This window comes from Mustela putorius, unplaced genomic scaffold, assembly GCF_011764305.1.
Source record: "Mustela putorius furo isolate JIRA1106 unplaced genomic scaffold, ASM1176430v1.1 tig00001059_pilon_pilon_pilon, whole genome shotgun sequence".
Classification (NCBI taxonomy): domain Eukaryota; kingdom Metazoa; phylum Chordata; class Mammalia; order Carnivora; family Mustelidae; genus Mustela; species Mustela putorius.
In genome coordinates, this window is record NW_025421553.1 from 803,838 (window position 1) to 823,444 (window position 19,607).

Below are 19,607 nucleotides of genomic sequence, written 5' to 3' on the forward strand. Positions count from 1 at the left end.
GCTCAGTTTTTGTAACTCTTTCACGAGCCCCTGCCTAACCCCTAAAATACCAGATTGGAGCAGATGGGAAGACTCTGAGAGACTAGTCCAAAAGATACAATGTATAGAATGCTGGGTGTGTTTCAACAAAATGAGAAGCAATTTATAATTTTGGCATGATGGTTCATGGTGAATTAGTGAGGGGTGCATAGAACACTAAGCAAATCAAAAAGAAGGCAACTAATAACTCCAGGGAGAAAGTCAGGTGAGAAAAGAAAAGCGATCATAGTACACGGCTGTGCTGCGCATATATATATATATATATATATATATATATATATATATATATTTTTTTTTTTTACATTACTGTGACTATATATAGTCACAGTAATGTAAACACTGAATACTGACCTGAGGAAAAACTACTTTTGATAGGCAGCCTTCAAGAGGGTCCCAAATAATTCCTGCTTCTTGATATTGACATACTTACAAGACATGCTCCCCTCCTTGAGCCCGGGCTGAACTTACGGAGTTCTAACGAACAGACTAGGTGGCAAAAACAATGGGTTTTCTCTCTCATAGGAAGTTATACAAACATCTGGGTTCAGAGTCCCTTGGATCTTGCTGGGGAGGTAATGTACTATGTTATGAGAAGCCCAGTGGAGAAGTTCCTCTGATTCCTGACCCACAAACTGCGGGATAATCCATGTTTGCCACTCTGAGGTACTCTGCTTTAGAGTTATTGGCTACACAGCAATGGGTAACTCGAAACTATATTGAGAGGATGGGCGGCAAATACAGTTCTGTTGGGGGAGGGGAGTATGCACTGAATCACCACCTTCCACCTTTAAAAAGCCTAAAACTTACAAAATTACATCACGGAATAGCTACAGAAAGATGTGTTTCAAAATACAAAGAAAATACCAGCTACAAAAGTTTGAAGTACTTAGTGGCCTCTGGCAAGCAGGACTGGGTGAAGGGAAAGATGGGGTTTTTCTTGTGGTTACAGCCCTAGAAGAACTCTGGCTTTTTAGACCATAAAATACATGTGTAAACTGAATAAAAGAGAAAAAGTATACCACATTCAATGTTCACACTCATGCAACCAATAAACTTTCTATTCTGCATCCATCTTTTGGACACTATAAGAATTTTTTTTTTTAATTTTTAAAGATTTTCTTTTTATGTAATATCACCACCCAATGTGGGGCTCGAACTTAAAAACCCAAGATCAGGAGTCTCACGCTCCACCAAGAGAGCCAGTCAGGCACCCTGGGACACAAGGTGTAGATAGAGTAACACAGAAGGAGGTAGAGCTCATGCAGGCATTTTAGGGCAGGGGTTTGAAACAGTACGTTTTAGGAATCTTTTCAGATAATGTCTTCCATGTGCTCATTCTTCCGTGGAATGTACCAGAGCATAAAATAAATGTCAGCCTACTCAGACCAGACTCCCCTTTACCTACACAATGGCCAATAGTTCAATATAAATGATTTCAGTAAATAAAGTGTTCCAGAAATAGATCCACTTTGGGACACTCATGGGATGGCTACCTGCTGTTCAGCAGGACTTGGCACGAACCCAGAGGGTGACTTAAGCGTAACGCCATCGAGGCTAACTGTTGGCTTGGAATTTTTCTCAGAAAATTCTCTACGTCTGAAATGATTCTGGCAAGAACATTCTATGGGATTCACACCCCCTTGTGCCCCAAAACTCAGGTATCATTAAGGAATTAGGTATTCTAAACCCTCCCATTTTACAGATGAGGAAAATGAGGCCCAGAGTCCTTTCCTGGTGGGCAAGGGACAGTATCTGCAAAAGCTGAGGGCAGCCGCAGGAACACTCACAGAACCTCATCATCGGTCACCATACATACATGTATTTTTAAGACACATGGGGTTGGTGGGAAGCAGGAGGGATCAACATTAGGCAACAGGCCACCTTTGTCCATTTTCCTTTCAACTGGCCTCCCTCTTCCCTGGAGACCAATCTGCTCTCGTAACCACAAAGTTGGAGCAATCACATCATTTTGTCTTCATTTGGTTTTGGTCCTGCTTTAGCCACTGGTCTTCTCTCAGTTTCGCTAGCAGCAGTTACAACTGCAGTACTGAGGACTCTGGACGGATCTGCAAGTCAGTCCAGAGGGGTTTTTTTGGGGGGGTGGGGGAGTGTGTGTGTGTGTGTGTTTAATCTGCTAAATAGATTTAGACCACTGCAGCCAAAAAGATAAAGAATTTTTAATCCAAAAATTATAGGTGCTCCTTGCTGTATGGACTCATGCCCTTCCAGAAGATCTGAATCAACACAGGATTTTGTATGAAATAACTGAATGCTCCCGTCGCTGGCTTCTCATGGGAGACGACCAAGGCATGTAGCTTTTCGTGTGCTTTCTTAAGTCAAGTGCTGTCACTCAAGAGGCTTTTCACTAATCAAGGAACCATCATGTGTGCAGAAAGCTTCAGCTGCCTCCAAGCAATTTTAATGTTCTGGGTTCTAATCAAGCATATAATGCTTATCTACTTACCTACTGGCCTAGCACTTCTACTACTCTCAGTGTCACTTTTCAGTAATTATCAGGATGAAATAAATAGGGCAATGACACCAAACACTGACCCATACAAGCCAACGCTGTGAGAATTTGCAGCTAGAACACTAACTTAGACTCCCTGACAATCCCCTAACACTCCCTTGTAAACACGGGATGACTTTTCCTACTTTCCAAAACAGAGAACAATTTACCCTGAGCAAAAGCCTGGATCTACAGATCAGGAGTGGTAGGGCGGGAGTCAGGCAGGATCGGGGGAATGCAGGGGAGCTTATCAGTGAGTCAGAACCCAGAGTCGAAGCGATATGGGTTAGCTGCCAGGCCTGAATTCTTCTCCAGAAGAGGAACCCAGTGTGGTCCAGCCCACCTTCTTCTGACACTTTGACGTAAGCCTTCATGGCTCACTAGATCCTTCTCAAGGCATCACTGAAGCTACTGGAACTCTGTGGTCCTTGATTCTCCTTCAGACCCTGCCTTGATTTCCACTCGAGTCATAAATTCCCCACACTTTATTTTCCTCCCTTTGACAAAATGAAGATACGGACACTAACCGCGGCCTCCGATACTTAATAGTCACACTCAACAAGTCATGCTTGGTTGAAATTCCACACTAGGAAATGAGCTACTGCAAGAAACTGCAGTCTCAGGAGGACTGGTTGGACAGATATTTATTTCAAGATGTTTAATTCAAAAGTCAGATATAAAGGGAGATGTCCTAGAGGCCATGTGCTTTGGATTCTCTAGTAAGTGACAGAGGACTTTGTGGTCAGCGCTCTCCTTCTCAATCACTCAAGATGAATGTTCAGTCAATACAACAGTAAGTACTGGGGTTCCTGGGTGGCTCAGTGGGTTAAGCCTCTGCCTTTGGCTCAGGTCATGAACCCAAGGTCCTGGGATCAAGTCCCGCATCAGGCTCTCTGCTCAAGCAGGGAGCCTGCTTCCCCCTCTCTCTCTGCCTGCCTCTCTGCCTACTTGTGATCTCTGTCTGTCAAATAAATAAATAAAATTAAAAACAAACAAACAAACAAACAAACAACAGTAAGTACCTCACTGCATTCTGCTTCTTTGAAAGTTGACCCTCCTGGGGTCATCTGTTGCATTATCACCTTAGACCTTACCCTCTTTTCTTTTTAGAACTCCCCAGGAATGTGAGACAGCCTTCTGGTCACCCTACTGAGTAGAGATTTTACAGAAGAGAAAAGCTCTTCCTTATGGAAGACAGTCATCATTCCAGGCTATGGTCTTCCTCACTTGTGTACAGTTGGGTATTAAGACTCACTGGACTCAAAGCCCCTCGCAGGGCCAGACGACTGCAGCCAGCCCGGTCTCAGGCTCAGAGCACAAAGCCAACGCCTCCAACCCAATTTACGGTTCTTCTGTGCTTCCAGTACATTTGGGTAAGAAATCACGTTAGAGATGTCCGCTTGAGGTGCTGGTCAGAAGCAGCTCACCGCTGGGACTGGCTTGGCTTGTCGTATTCTGAAAAGCTACAAGGTATTCTCCAGAAGCCGAGGAACATGGTGGAAAGCAGTCTTGGTTGGTTCTCTCTCAACAAATGGGCCTTTGCTGCTCCTCAAGTGAAGTAAGACACGTTCAATGTTCTCAGCTCTTTCAACGTGACTTACTTCGAAAGTTGTCTGTCAACATGAGTATCAAGAAGACAGCAACATGACAACACAGACAGTGTGCAGATGTCCAAGTGAGTCCGTGAAGAGCTGGCGGGAGCCCAACGGTCCACAGAGCCAGAGGAACATGTGGCATTGCCTCTGACGGATGGGAAGGGCTTGGCTATTTCTTCTCTTGTGATGAAATATGCAGTCAAAAACAGCATTTTGGGTACTTTTGTAAAAATATTTGGTGAATATTAAATTTAAAAGACATCTCACTCTATAAGCCGAATTAAGTTCCCACATCGCAGTCAAAACCTCAAACTGACAAGCAAATGTTTATTTGCCTTTTAGCATATTTTTTAAATAATTGGTTATATTCTCTCTCACACACACACACACACACAGAGAGAGAGAGAGAGAGAGAGAGACTTAAAAACTAGGAAAGGCTGATCATGGGAGGTACACAGCAGAAATCCAGAAAGGACACATAACCATTTTATTCAGGCCGCCTGTGCCTCGATTTCTCCGCGAGAGTCACAGGGCTCATGATGGGAGTCTTGAACATAAAGCAAAGATGCTAATCAGATGGCGCTGGCAGAGCCCCGTAGAGCTCCCCAGGCAGAAGTGCTCCGCTGTTCAGACATACCCAATGTGTCATGTGTCGTGTAAAGAAAGCAGCCCCACTTCTAACGTCCAAGGAATGAAAATACTACCCGACATACCCAAGTCAGAAGGCTTCCTGTGAAACGGAGGCCATGTAGGGTGTGGGATGCTTATAACCATCCCATTTCCTATGCAGATGCAAGCAATTACCAAATGGGCGGAGAGGGGCTTGCCTAACTCCCCTCGCTTTGAATCCTGCCCTTCTCAGGTCTTGGCTGGATACTCCGCCACTTGCCCACGAGCCTCATTCCTGCAACCTTCTTTGCTGAGAATGTTTTCTGCAACCTCTGATAGGACGTCCCCATAGCATAGCTTCCTTTCCTTTCGCCAGAAGACTATTAGCCAGTCTTATTTGGGGACAGAAGGGCTGGGGAAGGGTACATGTGAGAACACTGTAATAGATACTATTTTTTAAGACGACCTGGAAAATTCCTGCTGCTGTAGCTACACAGGGCAGCAGCCGAGGGAAGAGGCTAGGGAAAAAGGGAAATGAATGTTGGAAGCAGGGGCGGGAGGGACGGTGGACAAGTCAGGGCTAAGTTGTGCCGGCTTGAGTAAGTCGAGTGACAAATGATGTATTATCAACAAATCACAAGGTGCAAAGTTTTCCTGTAAAGATCCCTCCTTACTCCATCCATCCTTATTCTGAAGGAGCAGAACCCTAAAGAAGATGTTTGCAAAGACAGAAACGGGAGTGGCTGAGATGGCTTCCAATTCAGAATGGGTATTTGACAGACCCCAAATTGCCCCTGCGTGTTTGAATGTCTCCGAGGAGGTCTTTTTAAAATTCTTTCCCTTTGGGGGGGACAGGGGAAGGGCGCAGAAAATGTAAAAACATCCAGACACAAGCAGAAGTGATATGTGAACCTCTGTTTTACCCAGAGCAATGCCCTCCCGGGACAGGGCGCTGGCCGCAAATTGTCTGGGACCCCTTGGCAGCACACCTGCTGTTCCTGGCTGGTCCACTGTGATTTTTACACAAGGGGGAAGACAGTCGCATTCCCTCTCCATCTACGGTAGGACCCTGGATGTGGGCATTGGAGGCTGTGCATATGACTTTTAACTCCATCCTCTGGTCATGAAAAGGTCAGTGAGGCCAAAGTTGACGGGAAGGTTGAGAGAGAAAAGCGTTTTTCAACCAGGGCCATGGGAACTGGTACAGTTTACCAGGACTGCCTTTGGGGAAAGTAGTGAAGCCATCAAACGTTGAAAATGTTTGTGTCCTTTGACTGGGTGATTGTTTCTTGAAACCTGATACTAGAAGAGTAACTGCAAATTCATAAAACAGAACAAATACTTCAGCACAAAGACAGACTCTGTAGTATAATATTATTGAAGAAGCTGAAGGCAGTGTAAATATCCAGACTTAGAGGAATTTGAATCAAATTGTGTGTCCATTTCATAAAATGCTTTGTATCAGCAGAAAACGCATCTTAGAAAATGTTTCAACATCAGAAACGTTTATGGGGGCGCCTGCGTGGCTCAGTCAGTTAAGCGTCTGCCTTCGGCTCAGGTCATGATCCCAGGGTCCTAGCATCAAGCCCTACATATGGCGCCCTGCTCAGTGGGGAACCTGCTTCTCCCTCTCCCAACTCCCCCTGCTTGTGTTCCCTCTCTTACTGTCTCTGTCAAATAAATAAATAAAATCTAAAAAATAATGTTTATGCTTTAATGTTATAATTAAAAGGGAAAGCAGTATTTATCTACCAAATGATCCCAACTTGTTTAAAAAAAAAAAGTGTATTTTAAAAGCAAAAAAAGGGCACCTGGGTGGCTCAGCTGATTGAGCGACTGCCTTCAGCTCAGGTCATGATCCCAGAGTCCCAGGATCAAGTCCCACATGAGGCTCCAGCTCCACGGGGAGTCTGCTTCCCCCTCTGACCTTCTCCCCTCTCACGCGCTCGCTTTCTCTCTCTCTCTTAAATAAATAAATAAATAAATAATAAAAAAGCAAAAAGGGGGGGGGGTAAACCAACAAATTATAGCAGATGCCTGAATAGTGAGATTACAGATGATTTTTTTTCTTCTACCTTTTGGGTGTTTTCCACCCCGTGGATATCCTCAAATGGCCTTCTATGATCAGAAAATTAAAACCATACTGAGGATACGAATGGCAGAAGGGAAAAAGGCAAACCAAATTATTTTGTTTCCCCCTTTTTTGGAGACTGGTCTAGGAAGAGCAAGGTTGCGAGGTGCATTTTAATACGCTGTAATCAGATTTTATAATGCCCCCCCCCACCCGTACACACACACACACACACACACATCAGTGAAAAAGTAGATTTCTGGAGCAATATTGTCCAGATTGTCTAGGCCAAACTTAATTCAAAAGTAACATATTCTTGACTAGAAAGCTATACTACACACACTGAAACAGGTATCAAGACCATATCACTTTGTTCCGCAAATGTATTCAACATTCAACAAATATGTATGGCATACTGACTCCGTGCCAGGCGCTGGGGATCCAACAGTGAACAAAACAGATGGGATCTGTGGACTAAAGAAGCTTCCAGCTTAGTGAGGCAGAAAGGGATGGTGTGTATACATCAACCCAGCTGAAACGGATTCAGTTACTCCTGCCAAAATCAGATGTGAGCACTATAAAGAATTTCCTATCATTCTGTGCTTAAAAATAAAATAAAATAAAAACTCTGATTACTGTGTCATATGGGACTGCCTCCTTCCAAAGCACGCTTTGGGAGATACATGGGAGCTTGCTAGAGCAGAACTCCCAGGACAAGGTGGGACACACAAAGGGTTCTGCACGTCCAAGGAGGTAGGTGTGCAGTCTTGCAGAGGTAAATCCCTTTCTAAGTCGCTCCTTCGTTAAAAGTATGGACAAAACCAGAGTTTACTCTGGACTGTGTTCTAAGGATTAAAGGAAATCATTACCTGGCAAGCATGTCCAGCACAATGAATGCCCAGTACAAACACTCAACAAATCCACCCTTTCTCTCATCCATAAAACACACTTAAAATCAAGGAAGAATCAAAGACAAGGATGCATTTAGTCAATGAAATGGGGATTGCGCTAAGGAAGCAGTAGTGACTACTAAGGGCGACAGGGTTTCCTTTGGATCATAAAAATGTTCTCAAATTAATGGTGGCGACGGTTGGAGGACTCTTCATACATTAAAAAAATACCCACTGATGGGACGCCTGGGTGGCTCAGTTGGTTGGACGACTGCCTTTGGCTCAGGTCACGATCCCGGATTCCCGGGATCAAGTCCCGCATGGGGCTCCCAGCTCCATGGGGAGTCTGCTCCTCCCTCTGACCTTCTCCTCGCTCATGCTCTCTCTCACTGTCTCTCTCTCTCAAATAAATAAATAAAATCTTAAACAAAAAATACCCACTGAAATATACACTTTAAATGGGTGGACTGGGGACGCTTGGGTGGCTCAGTGGGTTAAGCCTCTGCCTTTGGCTCAGATCATGATCTCAGGGTCCTGCGATCGAGCTCTGCATCGGGTTCTCTGCTCAGCAGGGAGCCTGCTTCCTCTTCTCCCTCTGCCTGCTTCTCTACCTATTTGTGATCTCTCTCTCTCTCTCTCTCAAATAAATAAATAAATAAATAAATAAATGGGTGGGCTGTATGCTGTGTGAATTGTATCTCAAGAAAGCTGCTATAAAAATTCTATTTAACAAGTCAAAGAAATACTTTTAATCAATATGCCCAGGTAGGCCAAAAGCTATTTCTTGCAACAATGAGAATACTCCACTTCATAATTAGAAAATACATCTTCATTTCAAGGTCACTGTAATATTAAGACACTTAAGATTTTTTTTTACCAACTTCTTTTTTTTTTTTTTTAAGATTTTATTTATTTATTTGACAGAGAGATCACAACTAGGCAGAGAGGCAGGCAGAGAGAGAGAGGAGGAAGCAGGATCCCCGCTGAGCAGAGAGCCTGATGCGGTACTCGATCCCAGGACCCTGAGATCATGACCTGAGCCGAAGGCAGCGGCTTAACCCACTGAGCCACCCAGGCGCCCCTTTTACTAACTTCTATATAGGGAAAAGACAAGCAAGGGAGGACACTACTATCCACACACATCTTGTAAGAAAACTTCTTAGATCTTTTATTATACTCCAGTCTGAAGAAAAGTTTAGTTTGACATGCCTCACATTCTGTATTCACAGAGAAGTTCAGCTACAGTATTGACCAACCAAAAGGGTTAACAAGAAAAGGCCTTTACACAGGGAGTTTAATGAAGCTGACTGCTTCATTCCCTAACACCCAAGGTCACCACCTTGGGTGACACACAAATGACACAAAAGAAAAATGTTTGGTCTAAAAACATGAAGCTGAACCCTACCTAAGAGCAGCTTATTTATTTCACACTGACTAGCAGCGATGTGATTATGGTATCACTTTCCAACAAAACACACCATCACTCATCCATATGCAAACGGTGGCCCCATCAGAAAAGCCTACAGCTGGTAGGTGCAGGAGGAAAGCAAACCCAGCAAGACAGCCCAGACAAGCCAGCCCTTGGTCCCCCAGCCCTTGGTCCCTTCCTTAGACCTCCCCTTCATTCACAGATCTTTATGGACGACACACTATGAACACCTGGCCTCCGTTTTTCATTTGTGATTTTTCTGTGAAACTGGTAACATGAGTTTCTATAATCTTAAAAAACCAAATACTTTGACATGTTTTATAATTATGTATAACATGTATCTTTAAACCAAGTTTATTTTACTTAAAAAAAAGAAAGAAAGGAAAACCTTTACTATTGTACCCAGAATAATGAGAGATAACCAAGATGGCATGTGGTCCAGCAAATATACAAATATGGTTTTCTACTTGGGTTGACTTCTGCATGTAAAAATAGGTGGTTCTTGGGACGCCTGGGTGGCTCAGTGGGTTAAAGCCTCTGCCTTCTGTCAGGGGCATGATCCCAGGGTCCTGGGATCGAGCCCCACGCCGGGTTCTCTGCTCGGCAGGGAACTTGCTTCCTCCACTTTCTCTGCCTGCCTCTCTGCCTACTTGTGATCTCTGTGAAATAAATAAAATATTTTTTTAAAAAAATAGGTGGTTCTTGTACGCTTTGGAAGGCCCATCCTTCGAGCTGCTCTGCCACCAGTGGTAATGAATCTCAACTCTTCACGGCCAACCACCACTGTAAGAATGCCTGGGGTGGGAGTGGGGGGTCAAGTTTATGGCCAAGACACCAAATGGCACTAACCAGCAGTTCTTCCGGCTTTCTGAATCCCTTTGAGTTCATGGTGAAGATCAAGGCCCGATGCTCTTTCTTACCAGCACACTGACTAACTGACTGTGTGCACCTGCCGACCCCCATACCAGGCGCTGATTTACCTCCACTTAGCCCATTCCTGATAGGAGGGAGCATGCCCCCTAGCAGTCTTCAAGTCCCCTCCCCCCACCCCCACCACGGCTGAGTTAACAATCATCACTGGCATGGCGGGTAATGAAATGCAGAAGCGAAAGTGGACATCTTACTCGCCTTGTGAGTCAAAGCTGAATTTATAAAATCACTGGGAAATACCTCAGTAAGTAAGAACATTTCACTTAGTTTAAAAAAAAAAAAAAGTATGGCACCTATTCCATGTTCAGACACCAAAAACACAAAGTGAGCCTGGATTTCGTATGTAATCTCTTCTCAAATCAAAACTCAAAATGAAAGTTCTATCTCCGGTAATAAGTTCGGCAAGTCAAACACCGCAGCACAGGAGTTAACGACAACGTAGGTCAGCCCTGTCGTCAGTTTATAGAGGATCGTTTGCCTCTTAATGAATGAACCTGAAACCCCCGATACTGCACGCTGAAACACTGTCCTCTCTATGACTCTGGAGACACAGGAGAAGCAGAAGCACTGACGAGCATCTCCGGTGGTTTAAAGAGAGTCATTTACTTCCCCCGATTAATTACCTTTAAAACATTAATTCCCAAGATCACTGTTCTTGGAAAACACATAGAACCTCAGATGAAGAACCTCATACAAAGAACCATTCTGCCTCTTACACCAGGTGGCACGTCTTCTCTAAAACACCACACTTACGTTCAGAAGCTCCCATCTGCATCCCCTCTCAAAGCTAATAGGAAGGCTGCCAAGTCTTAACTTTAATACTCTGGATTTCTGAACTATTTCAAAAATAATTCAGCAGAGAGAAGCCTGGGTGGCTAGGTCAGTTAAGTGGCTGCCTTCAGCTCAAGTCATGATCCCGGGGTCCTGGGATCAAGCCCTGCATTGGGCTCCGTTTCTCCCTCTCCCTCTGCCCCTGCTCCTGTGCACACGCTCTCTCTTTCTCTGTCAAATAAATAAATAAAATCTTTCTTTAAAAAAAAAAATAATAATTCAGCAGACACCACGGGGAAAGGAAATGAAGCTACCACTTCTGGCTCACTGAAGGGACAGACAGTAAGGTCCACCCCACCATATTAACAAGTCAGAAGAGTGGTACCAATTAGTTGTTCATTAAGTCCCAGACACTCTGTTAAGTCCAAGTTCAAAATCAAGCGCTGGACCCTCTTTCTTTCTGGGATGGTGCTTCAACCACGCTCACCTGCCACACTATAGCTTTTAGGCAAACACTATCCAGGGAGGTAAATAGGGCAGGGGTGTCTGTCCATTTTATACCCAAGAGAATGAGGTAACAACACATGGACTTCCTTAAAGGGAAAAAGTCGAGCAGCTTGCAGAGGTTAGGACATCCCCTCTTTCCCCCGAGACCGTGTTTCTCAGTCTTGTTTGCACATCAGAATCCCCTAGGGAGCTCTGGAAAAAAACACCAACACCAGGTCACCCAACCAGCCCAAACTGCCATCCCTGACCAAGGAAATGCCCAGAAGTGGTGCCTGGACATGTTTTTAAAAATCTCCGGGTGACTCAAAGGCACAGAGCTGAGAACCTCAGTGTTGTAACCTTACATGCTTGAAAGGCCAAAGTAAATTAGAGTTATAACAACAAAGTGTGTTCTCGGATAGAGCCCACCCCCCCAAAAAAGGGGGGGTGAGCCCAGTTAGAAATATGCTTTAGTAAAAATCCAAAGGAAAACACGTTCATAAGAGCGAAAAAGCCAAGTTCAGTATGTATGTATTTACATGCTCTGCGTACACACCATGTTTCTTCCAGTTTGGTCTCCCCTACCCTCACCCTCCCCAAAAGAGCCAATTTCCAAACAAATAACTATACAAAAGCATGTGCATCCCAAACGTCAGGAATGAAATGCCCAGGAAATTCTTTCCAACATCTGAGAGCAATTCTGCATGAGACGTCACTGCTCCCATACACTCACCTTCAAGAAGAGAGATCAGAGCCGAGTAACTAAACATCCAAATGCAGTTAATAGTTTTTCTCTCCTCTGGAGCACGCTCTGAAACCCACTAATTATTTCCAGAGGGAACTTCTCTCACCACACGTTACTCCTGAGGACACTCTGGTCCTCAGGCAACCAGGACTCCACATCCTGGCAGCAACACTAAAGGCAAAGCCTGTGACTCAAAGAACCCTCCTCAAATGAGGAATTCCAAGCACAAGAAGCAATTAGTATTTAGTGGGGATTTCATATTGTTGTCTTGCTGGTGCACATTATCCTTCAAAACAGATCTTGAGAACACTCCATATTCCCTCCAAAGACGGCAGATAGGAGCTCCAGAAATTTCTAGGATCTCAATACACACACACACCTAACAAATTAGGTGTGTGAAAACCACTCCCGGGTATAAAAATCACCTCAAATGAAAACACCAGGGAAGAGATTTTTTTTTTTTTTCCAACTCCATCTCCAGGAGGTTAATCAGAGGCAACCGGCACTTTCCGAAGTGCCTGACTTAAAGCTTGCCGTTAATGCGACCCCACAGCAGTAAACGATTGTGGCTTCCCGTCCCCTCCCGTTCTTCCCAAACCCATCCCTTTTAGCTCTGCCAACTAACTGGCTCCAAATGCGTTTGTTCTGTTTCTCTCTTTGTTTTTCCCCAAAGGGAAAAATTAATGGTCAAGTGGATTTAATTTTTAAATTGGTACAAGAGCTTTTAAACACACTGTACGGGGGTGGGGGCAGAGGGGGGTTGCAAATGGAACACTCTTAAGAAGGGTTGCACATTAAACACACATTTTACGACCCGCGTCTTTACCAAGTCGGGTTCTCGAGTTCTGTGGAGGTCGGGAGTTGAGTTTATTCAGCAAGAATAACTGTGTTAAGGAGCTCTGGCTCCTTCTTGTCACCACAGTCGACATCCACACGTCCCAAATCCTGGAAAATGTGAGACAGTAACAAGAAGGCTGGAGCTGCAGAAGGCTCCAGTCCTGGGTCTGCAGAGCCGGGAAAGCTGTCAGTGTGCCACAAGAGGGGGGAGGGGCACACCCACAGGATGGGGGGACCACAGCACATGGACTCAGGAGGCGGACCACTCAGAGAACACTGTGCAACTCGTGAGACTGTACGTGCACCGCGACCAAACAGAAGGAAGAAAAGAATGTCACAGTAATCTTGACAATAGCATCAAGCTCTTTAACGGTTTGCCCAGAGTTCCTACAGTTTCTGAATACAACATTTGTTTCCCCTAAGTAAACCCATCTTTTATTAGAAGCTCAGGTTCAAGTCAAAACCAAGCCAACGTCCAAGCGAAGTGAAAAATAACCCAAGATTTACAGGCGTTCCAGAAAGTCTGTAGCTAATTTTACAGCATCTGCCACCCAGTGAGGTCATGCTGCAGGAACATGGTCCTGTTCCACACAGGACTAAGTAAAGTCAAGACGCGCAACAAACTGACAGTCACTAAGTCGCTGCTGGGACAGAAGTGCAAGGTGCCACTTCACCCTAACAAGCACGTGGATTCAAGTGCCAGAAAATCTTTCTTTCGAGTCAATGGAAGATCAACCTTGGCCTTTCCAAATCTTTTTCTGTGTCCGAATCATCAGTACCCAAGCTAATGAACTATGACCTTATTAATGTCTTGATGCTGTCTCTTTCTATACTTTTCTTCCCCAAGATACAAGCCGGGACACCCTCAGCCCCCGCTTCGGCTCTTGGGAAAGTCTGAGAAGGCCAAGTATGTACACAACCCAAGGGGAAGCAGGAGGACGGAAGCTGGCTGCCCACAGGGGACCTACCCTGTGCCCTGGAGGGCGTCTCAATGGACAAGCAAGAGATGAAAATGTGAACTCTAGCTCCTCTTCCCCCAACTCCCCCCAATCTGGCTGCAGAGCTCTACTAAAAGTACAAAGAGGACGCACCCCCTCCACCCCCCCAACCCCAAACACCAGACATTTCTAAAGCCGAAAGCAAACGTGAACTATCACTTTTGGTTGCGCACACAAGAGAGCTCTTCCCATCTGCCGCTTTTATTCACTTTCCCGGGTTCCTTCATCTGTAAAGACTTTTCCTTACCGATGCTATCTACGAAATTCTGTAACCAAACACAAAATAGATCCTTTAACAGCGTTATTTGACACAAGATGCAGAATTCCAAGATTCTCCTAAGGTTTTTTGCTTTTCTACCTGGAGACAGCGTGTGCTGTTTTCCACCTTCTGACAATTACGCTGGGACAACCTGTCATCTGATTTTCATTCTTTTGTATATATTTTACTTTCTTTCCTAGGAGTTGCAACCCTCAACTTTTCCCCTTGATGCAGAGGGACCTAAACAGTGATTCGGAGTCTCGTTACCCTCCTCCCTGTCCCTACTCCTCTCAGACCAACGGGTCATGATACAGACACCTGTCCTCTCCCTTATCCTTGACCAACCTAGCTTAGAGGGAAGAAGGGGTTGTTCACTCTCCTTTGCTCGCCTGGGGCTTGTTTCTTCCTCATTTTTCTCTATTCCTCTCATTCCCCAGTGGAGCAATGCAGTGCTGTCCTTGGTATTTCGTTTTTCATTACTTAAGGGCCTCTAAGGTCAATGACATCTGAAACACACCAGACCAGGGGATCACCTGCTATGAGATGTGTCCAGTCAGGGTTCGATCCATGGTGGGTATGGTAGAGGCCACACTTGTACATTTCTAAGAGCAGTGACAGGTTAATCCTAATCCCCTGGTCTCATGACTACTGGATTCCCCTTGCCAGTTGGCCCGGGGAGCTAAGGGGCAGGGAAGGTGCCATGTCTCCAGTCACAGAAGAGAAATGACTGGCTCAGCTGGGGCTTAAAAGCCTCTGAGCTTGGGCTTTGTGAGCTCAGACCACCAACCAGCCACAGCCACATCACGGGCACGGCTCTCGCTAAACACAAGAACCCGAGCTCAATTCAGCAGGTCAATTTAAGCCTTAATACCCCCACGTCAAGATAAACGAAACCACCATGTCCAGACAGACTGGCTGGCACCAAAGAAGAAAGTGAACTTGAGATCCATCTGTCTCCCTAATTTCCACAATCCCTCTTGGGGCAAAGGGGAACCCTCATCCTGCTTCCCAGTCTCCCTGTGCTAGCGCCTAAAGTACAGATCCCTTTCACGGACCTCTCATTCACCTTGAACACAAGAGCCTCCGTGCTTATTCCGACAGCCATCCAGACAGCATGAAAACCCCTCTTCCCACCTCGCCGCCTACCACCAGACCACGTCCCCTCACCGGTGGGCATAAACACAGAACGTCATGGGGAAGAGGGCACAGGGAAATAGAGAAAAGTAAAGTGTATTTACCTTCTTCTGTTTCATGCCACACGATCCCTTCCAAATTCACACTGGTCCCAGGTTCACAGGGCCCCAGACACTCGGGCTCTGTCACTACTCCAACTTCACACGTATTGACACCCACGGAACGAGTCCGAACCAAAAGCTGCTCGACCGGTGCTGCAATATTGGGTGAAGATGGGGGAAAGTAGGAGGGCAGAATCTGAGGCGTGAGGCTGCTGGAAATCGGTGGTGGCGGCGCTGGCACTGTAAACAGGGGGTCAACCTGAAAGACAGACAGGCTTACTGCAGTGGTGCTGTATTCTCGGAGCTGTTTGCAATGCAATCTGTTTACATCACTTCTAGAATACATCACCGTTCCAAATTCCATTTGCAATTATAATACGCTTTGAGGGTTTGCATGGTGCCAAAAGACACAGTCAAAGGGAAATGAGCATCTGATTTCTTTTTTCCCACATGCCGAACAAGGTCAGCATTGGGGCTCTCGCTTCCAGAATGAGAGGCAGGACTTCAATGTCCTGATGTCACCGATGGACAACCGGTCAGCCTCGGTCAGGGTGCGAGATATACGCTCTGCAAAATTCAGGCTCCTTCCCTCCTGTAATAAAATCGTACTTCCAAAACTGCAGTGTTTTCCAAAAGAGGAACTCCAATAAACACTGCAGATGCATCATTTGGACAGTTAAGCACAGGAGATGGACTGAAATTGTTTTCAAAGTACTTTATAAACCATAATGAATTAAATCACTACGAAAATACATTAACTTACTCTGCTGAATATATAAAATACATAAACTTGATTATACACACTCAAACATATAAACTGGATATTATTAGCATGTATTAAGCATCAACTCCTAATTAAGTTTTCTACTGCAAAGTTTAACAAAATTCATACAAATGGGGAAATAAATGTGTGTGCCCAACATTAAAAGAACTGGAGTTTCTCCAATGCACCCATCCGTCAGTGGCTCGGCTTGGAGAGATCCCTGATGAATCTGACCAAGACCCAGGATCCCTCCCTCTAAATCCCAGGAAACAGACAAGACAGCCAATGTAAGAGCTTACATTGTAAGAGCAACGGTATCTCCTTTGCACCCCTATCTTAGAGAACAGGCAAAGAGATCGTCCCCACAACACGTCCAGGACCCCGGCCGTAATGAAACCAAAGGCTGTGCACATACCAAATAGGTCAATCACCAGACACCCCACTCATTCATCAGACCCATTTTAACCACTGCTAGGACTGTTAAGAGAATTAGTTAGGGCCCTGCTCAAACAGGTGGTCAAAGGCAGATAAGCCCACTGTAAAGCCCATCTGCACTGGGACTCCACATTCCTCATGCCCTCGTGTGACACACAGACACCGCCCACCTATAAGGGATGACTCCTTGCACACACGATCAGTTGAGCTAACGAGTCATATGGGTAAAAAAGGGCACACAGAAGGTTTTTCCGGCAAAACGCCATCTTAGTCTGCGGTTCCTATGTTCCCAATTAACCTTTGTGAGAAATCAACACTTGGCTACAAATGTACTAGAACATAGTCTTTGTTGTTTAAATACACACACACACACCGCGCATGCATTTCAAGATAAATTATATGAGGAAGTGTGCTCCTAGTTCAACAGCTGAAGCAGTCATCTGTGTAGGCTCCTTGTTCATATGATAGTAGGAACTATTTCTACAGTTTGCCTCTCACTGAAATGATAAACTGACGTTCACTTGCCTGACTGATCCAAGTCGCGAGAGAACAGCCCTCCACCCATCTGCATGGGGAAGAAACTTAATTTCCTGCTCTCAGAGCTGCCATAAAACTTCAGCTCCACGCTTTGTATTGTTCTGCGTTCTTGATCACAGACCCCAAGAAAGAAAGCACGTAGCGGCCCCGAGACCCCAGGTCTGGTGATTTACGCTTTCACGTAAATGCAGCTTAATGCAGATCAGAGTTCCTACTGATAGTTTCTATTTTAAGACTGAGCTGACAGATGAAGAGAGGGGTACTGAGGGAGGAAATTCAAGTGAGGGGTTAAAAAAAAAAACCAATGCTACATTGTAATCTTTTCAGCTAAAAGATTGTGTGAGATAAGAACTGCTTTCCAGGGATGCCTGAGTGGCTCAGTCGGCTAAGCTACTGCCTTCGGCTCAGGTCATGATCCCGGGGTCCTGGGATGGAGTCCTGCATCAGGCTCCTTGCTCAGTGCGGAGCCTGCTTCCCTCTCTGCATCTGCCTGCCTCTCTGCTTGCTTGTGCATGCTCACTCGCTCTCTGACAAATAAATAAAATCTTAAAAAAAGAACCACTTACCAGAATTTAAAGGGGGGGGGATGATAAACTGTCTCCTTTATAGGTTTTTTTTCTTTCACATTTGCCAACAACTTCTTAATTTGTATAGTTAGCTATAAACTGACAATGATTGGTTGCTACATATATAAACTGAAAAGACAAAACGGAACAATATTCTCGAAATACCCTTTACATCCCTTGATCGACAGCCTACATTAATTCCAAGAAAACGAACATGGCTTCAATTAGATATACAAGAAAAGGGGATGAAATAAAAGGAAGTAAGGCATACAAGAGGGCATTAATTCCCCCAAATGGGACACTGGGATACAACGAGGCAAAGCCTATAACACCAAGTTATAAGGACAGGGTGTTGGACACTAGGATTTTGGCCCCTACTCTGACACTAATTAGCTTGTCCCTTTGGGGAGGCACTTAAGTTCCGCTGAACACAGTTTTCCTCAACTGGAAAATGTAATCTCCAGCCTTCTACTGATGGCAACTCCTATCACAACAGGATTTCTGGACAAAATCTCTATTTCGATGTAAACTCCAACTACGAATATTCACACACACACACACACACACACACACACACACCTCTACTATTTGGGATATTTAAGAGAAGTCAAACATCAAATTTCTAAAGAATCTAGAAGGCTTGAGGGGAGAGGCCACGGTATGCGGGGCCTCTCAGCGAGTGAACTGTGTTTATTTCCATCCACACAATCCAAAATGCAATGGTAAGAGCCTGGCTGACAGCATTTACAGAGGGGACCTTGGAGCCCTGTCCCCACATGATTCAAAATGAGAAACTAAGCTTTATAGGGCTTGGCCAGAAAATATGAACTCATCATAAGCAGTTCCCCCATGCGATAATAGGCTAAAACTCTTAAACTCCATAGGAAGACTCAACAGGTAATACAGTGAAGAACCTTCAACTCCTTGACTCACACAGTTAACTTCTCAGTTTTTCTACGACACTGGCTTCCTCAAGAGAAATCACAGCTGCCATTCCTATAGGTGAGTACCAGAGCCTCACTACCAGTGAGAGAAGAAAGGGGAACTCTTCTCCCGTGGGATTACAGAATGTGGAGTGAAGAACAAAGACCACCCTTCCGGTCTATTAGAAGCTCCACTTCCCCAGAAGTCACCAACCACAGAGGAGGATGGGGAATTACTGCGGCCCTAGGCATGGTTTCTATCTGGTAGGTATGCTGCTTCCTAAAACATGGCAGGTTTTTGCCAACAAAAAAAATGAGGTAAGAGACTGAATGTCTACTATCTCTTAAAATAATAATTAGATAATATGCTAGGCTGGGCCCACACATCTGGTGGCATCAACCTACAGGGCTGAGCTTCCCTTCGGCCTGGCGGTGACCTGCCCAGCTCCAGGAAGCTGACTCTGGATTTCCAGATTTCCCCCAAGACAATCACAGAACGTTCTATACCTCAAAGACCACCCAGCCCAACCTCCGCCTGTTAGAGAGAAACATGGCCCGTATTTGCACAAACGCAAGAAGCTATCTCCGGGGGTAGCCCAAGTGGGTAGAAAGCAGCAGCATCCTAGAAGCATAAACGGGACAGCAGGAGTTCAAATACACACACTGGGAGACAAAAGAGGTAAGGTAGAAGGGAGCAAATTCAGTGTCACTAGCTCTTTCTGCCAGCAAATGTCCCCCTACAGGTTTCAGTTCTCGTATCGGGTCTAACACAAAGCCACACGCACCATATGCAAAGCAGGGACCTGGAGGGATTTTCAGTAGTGTTTTTACCTCATACAAAAGATCAACTCCACTGCACCCTGAGTTCCAGGTCACTGATCCATAGACAGAACCGTACCTTCTTCAACCAATGAGGCTCGCGGGGGCAGAGGGCGGCAACAGTCCCTAGGAGGACTCCCTCCAAGTGGCACACACTTTTA

At 45.2% G+C, this 19,607-nt stretch overlaps 1 protein-coding gene across 4 annotated transcripts in view; it reads right to left on the reverse strand.

Moving 5' to 3' along the window:
- ZNF608 (zinc finger protein 608) overlaps positions 1-19,607 on the reverse strand; it is a 115,965-nt gene that overhangs the window by 44,831 nt on the left and 51,527 nt on the right. For all 4 annotated transcript variants that reach the window (XM_004761342.3, XM_013060835.2, XM_013060834.2 and 1 more), the window contains one exon: positions 15,407-15,662. In XM_004761342.3, coding sequence (XP_004761399.1) covers positions 15,407-15,662 — 256 coding nt within the window. The remainder of the gene's footprint in view (positions 1-15,406; positions 15,663-19,607) is intronic.